This window comes from Periplaneta americana, chromosome 9, assembly GCF_040183065.1.
Source record: "Periplaneta americana isolate PAMFEO1 chromosome 9, P.americana_PAMFEO1_priV1, whole genome shotgun sequence".
NCBI classification, from domain to species: domain Eukaryota; kingdom Metazoa; phylum Arthropoda; class Insecta; order Blattodea; family Blattidae; genus Periplaneta; species Periplaneta americana.
Window position 1 is genome coordinate 64782496 of NC_091125.1, and position 9514 is coordinate 64792009.

Sequence of the window (9514 nt, forward strand, 5' to 3'; positions counted from 1 at the left end):
CATTAAGCCAAGCTTGATGTGGAGAGATGGCAGCACAACTTTAGAAGAACTCACAAGGCTTTGGCGCACAACATTCTTACAACCGACTTCCAAATTTTGTCGAGGTGACCAGTCTTTCATAGTCCAGTGATCAACTCGTGCCCTACTATCCCATAGGCAAAGAATGCATGGAAATTTGGTAAAACCAGATTGTTGACCCAGCAACATAGTAAGAACTTTGAAATAATCACAAACTTGCCAGTTGTGTTCCTATAGTCTTGTCGCAATAACAGCAGTTGCAAATTTGTGTATGATTTTTTGAGGATCACTGAATAGGCAACGGGCACTGAACCAAAAATGTTTCCATTATGAAGGAGGAAATCCTTTAAACTTCGCTTGGAAGCATCAGTGAACAGTTTCCATTCACTTAGGTCATAGTTTGGAAGTCCAAGTTTTAGCATAAATTCTTTCACATTACTGCAATATACAAGATTATCACCTTCGGAGAAAAAGTATTTAAAACCTATTTCACGTTGTCAGTACCAATAGAATGATGTTTGCTTAAGATTGGCACAGGGATTGGTACATTAGGCACAGGTAAAATGGCTGATCGAACAACTGAATACACGATTTGATTTTTATGTTTAGAATCGTACCCCTTCACATCACACGAACAGAAGCAGCAGTCATTACTATGGTTCGACTGCTCTCTCCAAACCATAGGTACTCCAAAAGATAGCAACGGTCTTCTCCAATTGATCAGTGCATACTCTACATACTTTTTGTGGTGCCCAAGCTTTACTTTGGTCTCCAAGTTTGATTCCAAAATAGGCATGGTATGTCTTTTTCACAAAATCTGTAATATTACACCTCTGCTTAGGCAATATGTATATCTTACATAAGTTATATAACAAAAGTGGTCTGGATTATTTAGACATCCTCGATGCAACATGGTAAATACTTTCTTACTGAACTAAAAGCTTTCAACATTCTACTCCACAACAAAGCTTCAAACTGATTTCGTTTCATTTCCAGATGAAACGCAGACTAATGAAAAGTGAGAGAAACTAGACGGGTTCAGTTCAGTCTCTCACCAAGGAGTGGCTGACATTTCTGTCTTTCACAAATAAAAATAATGACAAGGCTGCACGTTATTTCGCCCTAACTTCCTTATGTGCTTGCACCCCCTATCTGCTAAGAAACATCCAGTGTCCTTGGTTTTCAATATAAACACCTTAAAAATATGTTGAATACATTTGGTTTTCATATCCTAACATACTAAACCTACGTATGTTAAAGTATTACAGTTTAAATAATTACGCTATAAATTGTAGTAATATATTATAAGAAAATTAAAATAACAAAAAAATGGTACGTGATAGGAACTTTTTGGCTTTGAATTTGATTTCAGCATGCTAAAAATACCCTAAAAACATTAAAACTTTGGAGGCAGGAATTTCATCGCAGACTAGTGTAATTAATGTCTTCTTTTCTCTAATTGCATTTCTGTTTTGTGTGTGACTGTGCAATTTATTGTTACGTATTCTGCAATATTATTTGAGTAAAATGTAATTTTCATTGTTATGAAATCATAAACAGTGGCGTTCCTTATTAATAAGATTCCTATATATTTGCTATAATACACGTGAAAATTCTCATCATTATCCTCAGCCATATTTTAGCCATCATTTCATTCCACAGTAAAAAAAATATATGTCTGCCTAGTGTTGCGTTTTCGCAAGTCTTTGCTCAAGAAGAGATCAATTATTTTTAGATAAATTTTATAATTATTTGTACTGATACACACACACACACACACGTTTGTATAAGTATAATAGAAATTTAAGTCAGAAAATATTTCGGGCCTATACTGGTTAAATTCAGCAGTTTTGTACAATAATTCATAGTTTATGTCATAGCTCACTGTAAACGCGCTTTGCTCTTTAGAAAGGTACGATACATTTTACATTGACATTAAGCATCGTGATATTCATATCTTCATGTTCATGCAACACTTTTTTTTTTAGGGAAATTCTGTTGTCTTGAGTGATAGTTCCGCTACGTGCAAGTGTAGGATGCGTGAAGAATAGAGAGTTCCATACGCTGAAGGTCATTCTAGATAACATTGAGTGTATCTCTGAACTCCATCGAAAACAAATTTAGCTATTGTTGTATGACTTATACCCTAAGGTTCTCTCAAACGTATCAACAACACGCGATAGCTTTTACGACATTTTAATTTCTTCCTTGTTATCTTTTTCGTATTGAGCATTATTCTCTCATAGCTTGTTTGTTTATATATGCATTTATTTACTTATTTATTTATTTATATTACAACCTAGGTGTAACCAAGACTAATATTAAGATTATCAGATGATAATAAGCGTGTTATGCTACGTCATGCTGCAGGAAACATAATTTCGCCGGACATAAGAAGGTTGGTGTCGGCAAAAACAAGAAAAAACACATTTGTATTAGACGAGAAGTCAGGAATTTAATTTGTTTCTAGAAATGTGCTGTTCACATAATAAGCACATTATTAAGTATGTAACAGTTACATAACAATTAATTACAGTAGGTAGGCCTCAGTATCTAAAACCGCTAAGATAAGGAAAATATGGGCCTACTATGTTTATTATTTCTTGCAGGTCTATTATTCATTTTTCCGTAAGCACAATGTCCTGTAATTTCTTTCACTTCTGTATTGGTAGGTTTAAAACAGGAAAACAGTATTTTTATACTATTTGAATTATTAGATAGGTATATAAAAATTAATTACATTCTAGCTATTATCTGAAACTATATAAGTTAATGAGAAGCTATGTTGATTATTTATTGTAGCCTACTGTTTTATAATTCATTAGAGGTACACTCTACAAAACATGTTCTGATTTCTTGTTGTCTTGTAGGAATGTAACACGTTATCTATTATTTAAAAACAGTTTAATTCATCTTGCAATGGTAGGTCAATAGAGTTCACTTTGCTCACTTCTTATTCTCTGCTGCTGTCTGCAGAATAGATTCATCGCAACCAGTGAGCGCTTGATAGCACGCAGAACCGTCTACGTGCTCTTGGCCTTGACATCGCTGTCCTATACGAATATTTTTTACTCTCCATACTGCCGTACGAGGCATTTCTAGTTCGCGGGTAGCACGTCGCACAGATTTCTGAGGACTTTGTACGAAAGCTGCTCTGACATTTTCGACTAATTCATTTGACACCCGTGGACGTCTTGAACTCTTCCCTTTACATATAGATCCAGTTGTTTCAAACTACCTATACCATCGACGAATGTTGTTACCGGACGGAGGTCAATTCTAAATTGCCGTCGGAAAGCTCGCTGTATAGTAACGACGGAACAGAACTTCGCAAACTGCAACACACCATTTTATAAATTTAACGCTGTGACGGAATAGAGACGAGAAACACAAACGCTGCGCTCAGGATATGAAATATTCACAGTTCTTCTTTTATTACAGCGAAAGAAACAAGCATCCACTTTCGTCTGTAAAGCTATGCCAACCACCGAAAACTCCAATAATCATTTAGAGCCACGGTAGTTTAAAATCATCAAGATTCTGTGGAACGATTATTTTGAACAAAAGTTTCGTCATTCAGTTCCTGAAGAATAGAGTGTAAGGGTCGATTTCTAGTTTCGGGTATGTAAAAGAAAGTAAATACGATTGTAATCAAACAAAATGCAGTAAAAAACCATGATAATCCATAAACATGGAGAGCAGTAATAAGGTAAGGATATATTTCGGATGTAAGGAACGAAAACCCGGAGAGGAACAGATAGCCTAAAGTAATTGCCACACCACGAGCTTCAGGTCTGAAAATTTCCGACTGTAATACAAGAAATAAGTTGAATGGGCCTATAACCACCAAGCCACAGTACGCAGAAATACATATTACAGGAAGTAGTCCAACAAAGGAGACGTCTATCCCAAGTGACTTCAAGTATGAATACATTCCGAGTGGTACGAGAACGGTGACCATTAAAGCGTTCGTGCTTATGAGAATGAACCTCCTCCCTACGCTTTCGGATATGAAACAAGAGATCAATGTCATTCCAATGCTAACAGCACTGGCTACAAATGAGGCGATGTGTGGGGGCACATCACCACCCGTGAGTTCTATAATGGGAGCACAATACCCATAAACAACGGTCATACCGCCGAATTGTTGAGTCACCGCCAAAACAGCGATGATTATCAAAGCTTTTCTCGTCCCTCTCACGGATAAGATTTCCCTTAGTGATGGTTTCGTTTGTGATTTGTCACTGTCAACAACTGTACTCAATTTCTTCACTTCCTGTCCGGCAAATTGAGTGTCACCTCCACGAAACCACAAATATGAATCGAGCGTTTCTTTTGTTTTACCGATCTCAAGCAAGAACACTGGAGATTCTGGAAGATAGAAGAAAGAAAGCAGAAAAACTAAGTTAAAACTGGCACATATCATTGCAGTGTTAATCACAGACAAGTACGTACCAATTACGTACACTAATATTATGCCAGCTTGTCTGGCAAAACCTCGGACAGCACCCAAAGTGCCACGTAAGTCGTCTTGTGATATCTCTCCTATATAAAAGGTACCGACTACATTCGTTCCTAACACACCTATTCCCAGAATTAATCTTCCGATGCAGAAGTAGACTATGGAGTTGCCAAAGATAATAAATAACCATCCCATAAAATAGGAAAGAGCCGTTACATATCCTGTAGCTTTTCGGCCAAAGTTTTGGTTTATGTAGCTGTACAATGGAGTAGAGGCAAAGCATCCGAGATACGGTAGTGATCCCAGCCAGGACTCCTCTTCAAGTGTGATGATTCTTCCACTAAGGATACTCGCATCTTCACGAAGCATTGGTAGTGTGGGCGATGTCCAGCCGACGGTTAATCCCATGGAGAGAAAGAGGACGTCCACTGAAACAAATTCACTGAAGGACTACACTTGAAGTGGCATAATCGCGTATCATTCTATTCGCAGGATTCAATCCATAATAAATTGATCCAGTGAATATTATAGTTAAATTGGGTGTAGATATAAATCACAAATTATGCTTCCGATTAATGTTTAATATAAAATATCTGGACTCCGTTCAATTATTCTTCCAGGTAGTAATTTATTTGTATCAATATTTAGAGTGAATACGCAGGAACAATATTAGGCCTACATTATTCCGTGTATTATTTTACATTCCCATTTTCCGAAGTTTAAAATATAGGATTATTATTATTATTATTATTATTATTATTATAACCACACCACCAATTGATCTAATATGAATTCAAATATAATTAAGTATAGAAAAAGTAATTAAAATTATAAATACACGTAATATGAATTTTCAAAATTTTTTAGAAATGAGGGGATGTATAGCCTTCATACGAGTAATCCAGAATTTATACCGCTCGCCGAAACGGGGGAAGAAGATACGTCAGAATGACAGACTTGCTATAGGTAGAGGAGAGGGAAACGACCACTCAGCTATCTAGTGGAGTGCAGTGTGTAGGCCTATTCTCAGTAACTGTTTCACGTTGCTTACCTATTGCTACAGTATAGTATGGAGGAATCTAAAAGACGGAACATAACATTTAACATTTAACGATTTACAGCTCGAACTTATTGATCTTCAATGTGACCTAAGAGCTAAAGATCGTTTGAATAATACTACTAGCTTTGTTGAGTTTTACAAGACTAAACATTAGCAATAATATCCACGACTACACAGGCTGACTGTGAAAATGATTGCTATGTTTGGCTCAACATTTATATTTGTGAGCAACTGCTTCTATAATCAACTTTAATAAAGGCAGCATCGAACATCTGTAACTGATGTTTCATTACGATCAGTAGGCTGCTGTTCCTTTCAGCTGTCAACAGCATAACACCTCGTTTTGATGTACTGATAAATAAAAATATAACAAAATGATATTGTACATTTAAGTAGGTATAAAATTTCTATTATTTCTGTAAAATAAATATTTCTGTATTAATTAATAAGTCCAAGATAGTTTTGCAAACACTGAACGGTAATTCATATCATAAACACTCGTACTAGTACTTCCCTTTTGTGTATATTTTGTACGAGATCACCCCTTCTTCCAGTCTACCCTGTACTGAGCGCAGCTAATATCTGCATTCCGCTCATGAGCTGTGAGCCGGCTCGGAGAGCAGAAACCTTGTGCAGGCATGCTCTATACCATTTCTAGATTAACTCATACGTGCTACATGCGCTGCCATCTCAAATGTCTGGATTTAATGTTCCTAATTACGTTAGGCGAAGAATACAATGCGTGTAGTTCTGCGTTGTGTAACTTTCTCCATTCTCCTATGACTTCATCCCTCTTAGCCCAAAATATTTTCCTAAGCATCTTATTTTCGAACACCCTTAATCTCTGTTCCTCTCTCAAAGTGAAAATCCAAGTTTCACAACCATAAAGAACAACCGGTAATATAACTGTTTTATAAATTCTAACTTTCAGCTTTAAATATCTATACCACACCGCCATTAAATATGTGGAAAAGACCCATTTCACTTGATTAATAACTATAAAAATATTTCACTTTAATAACAACATTGTTATCTTACGTAAGTTTTGTATAGACTACTATATAGCCGTCACTCAGTAAATATTATAGAAATGAAAATCTAACTTCAGATATTTCTCTACGCCTACTTATACAGGGACATCATTTTATTTTTACTTCAATTTTTATTGTACCTGAGTTTTGGAATGTACTTCACTCCCACCCCTTCTACTAGTAAACTTCCAACCCTTCACTACACAGAGCCGAGGGCGCGTAAGCAGTACTGAGTTAGAGTATAGTACGTTTCAGAAATATGTTCGCGTTTTCCAGTGACGAAAGAGCTTTCAATATTGAATCATATTTTCGTATGGGTACTGTCGTCCGTTTCTCTATGTCGCATCCCGGTTTCCCCCACCTGCTTCTGTTCGCCCCTCTGTTAAGTCTAGTAGCTGGGCTATCTTAGCTCTTTTCTGAAAACATTAATTTCTGTTAGAATTGGACGTCTACGTAATATTATACAAGTGTTTAAAATAACTTAAATAAAAGGGCCTCCTTAAGTAATTAACTGTCACGTGATTCCCCCCCTTTCTACAACCCTGCGACAAAACCACTTGAACGGACAGTAGATAGCATTTCTGAGTGATTTTATCTTTTCGGATCGGGCAGAAGTGAAGATTGAATTTACAGTACGTAAGATACTCTTTTATAGAGTAGGTACAGAATTATTTCAACATGAGTTACTCGTACGAAGGACGAAACTGGTAATTGGAATTAGGTACAATAGTCTATAGTGCGATAATATGCACAAAAGAACTGAAGCCTGTATCGAAATGAACGGCCACCATTTTCTAAAATATGTTTAAATATCCATATTATGATTATTTTTCAATTTAACTTCATTCTCTATATTGTACGCTAATGTGCTGTAACAGTACAATATACAGTACACTGCATAATTAATACTTCCGAATGGATAGCTGAATTCGTGTGTAAAAACACTAAGTGTTAATACAGTACTGTATTTTGATTAAAGAAAAACCTAATGAAAATTATCAAACTCAAAATTGCGATTTTCCTAGTTACATAAATGGATGAACTACTTTTCTTCCCTCCTGTACCTAGTAAAGTGATTTGTATATTACGCCAGTATCATCGAACTCCAGCCGTGGAAGGGGTAGCGAACGGTGTTTCCTGTTTCAATCGTTAATAGAAAGGTATAGCCAGGTTAATATTAAAAATGTTAGTAAAAATAAAATGATGTCCCTGTATAACCTCAAAAGGTTTCACTTTCATATCATCAATAAAGCATTAATCTGTATAATTGGTGACAAATACATCATGGCATTCACTATAATGATATTTCACTTTTAATGGTAATAATGTCATCAAACATTCTTAAGTTTTGTAGTTTTTAATATCCAATACACAGACAGCTGTACTCAGAAAATTACACACTAGAGAATCTTCTTTTTAGTAAATCTTGAAGTTTTTAATAACCAATATTACAGAAACGTTCAGAAAAATACGCAAATAAAGATCGACATATTGGCATTATGTCAGCCATCTGAAATCTAAATATGTCAGCAATCCTGCAGGTCATAGCCTTCGTGTGATATCGTTTATTGCAGTGTGTTTGTGTTTTGTTTTATTCTGAAAGGGCCATTACCTATTTCTCAAAACTGACGACAGATGGATTTTGGAAAATGGGAAAATTATGTAGGAAAATTGACATTTCACTAAAACTTACTATTTTTCTGAAAAACGTTGGGTTCCAAGCTTCAAAATGAGGGTTCATTTATTAAAATCCGTTCAGCCGTTTTCCCGTAATTTCCATTACCAGTTCAAATTATATATATATATATATATATATATATATAGATGTGCATCTTGATTACACAACTTTTAACACTATATCATAGAGGAATATAAAGCGTGTATATATATATATATATATATATATATATATATATATATATATATATATTCCTCATTTAAAAGTGTTTAACTTGTGATGCACACACTAACAATTTACAGCTTAACGTTGCAGTTTAGCCTACATATCAGAGAGAATATGTTTACCACAGTCATTATGACGCTATTTATTGAAATGCCTGCAATATTATAACGGATACTTAATATTATCTCAATCTACACTACAGAAGTATTCTCCCCGTTCAACATAAAAGTTATGTAGGCCTATGTATTGATGGTGAAGACAATATTGTCACTCATTTGCGTCCGTGACTGCTCTTTCGTTTAGAAAATATATGAACATGATTGCAGCTCACTAGTTGCCTGGTGTGGTGGGAGGAGTGAAACTGCGGTTTAAGGGGAAATTTACCCACTGGTCCTAAGTAGACACCGCTGCTATAGTGTGTGCATGTCCATCTGATCGTGTATGGCAGGGGTTCTCAACCTTTTTAAGACAGGGGCACCACCCACATGTAATACTAAATGAGCGACCACCATGAAGCCGAACAGGTTTAATATATGAACACATAATTAAATTAAATAACAAATAATATACGCTTTTTAAAAACAATGACCGTGGTAATGGAATCTTTGAACTTGATTTTTTTTTTTCAAAATTTCAGTAATGTGGAAACATAAGCCTCTTAGACATTAATCAATAAATTAATCGTGATCTCGCTTTGTTGTGGAGGTATTTCTTTCTTGTCCATAGGTAGGTCGTCTCGAACATAGCTGCACATTTGCGAGAGAAACACTCCGTAGTTTTTTTAACCTTTTTGAATATTCTGCTTCCAAAAAGTTACGAATTTCATGTTTTTTTCTTCCAAAACGTAACCACCATGAAAACAGGTGGGATATTGTTTATCTATACTAATAATAAATCTGTAGCCGAAATTTTTCTGGTAATTTTCGATTTTCCAAAAATAATTGGTCCTAACATATATAATTAACACCCTGAAACCGAAAGTCGCTTTTTTGAAATTTTTGTTTGTATGTCTGTCTGTCTCTCTGTCTGTCTGTCTGTCT

The 9514-nt window shown here is 35.5% G+C and overlaps 1 protein-coding gene across 1 annotated transcript; it reads right to left on the reverse strand.

The window, feature by feature from the left end:
• Positions 1-2019: 2019 nt before the first annotated feature.
• LOC138706032 (facilitated trehalose transporter Tret1-like) lies at positions 2020-8365 on the reverse strand. Its single transcript, XM_069834926.1, has one exon. It carries the CDS (start codon positions 4886-4888, stop codon positions 3551-3553), a length of 1338 nt encoding a protein of 445 aa, XP_069691027.1. The 5' UTR covers positions 4889-8365; the 3' UTR covers positions 2020-3550.
• Positions 8366-9514: the final 1149 nt, after the last annotated feature.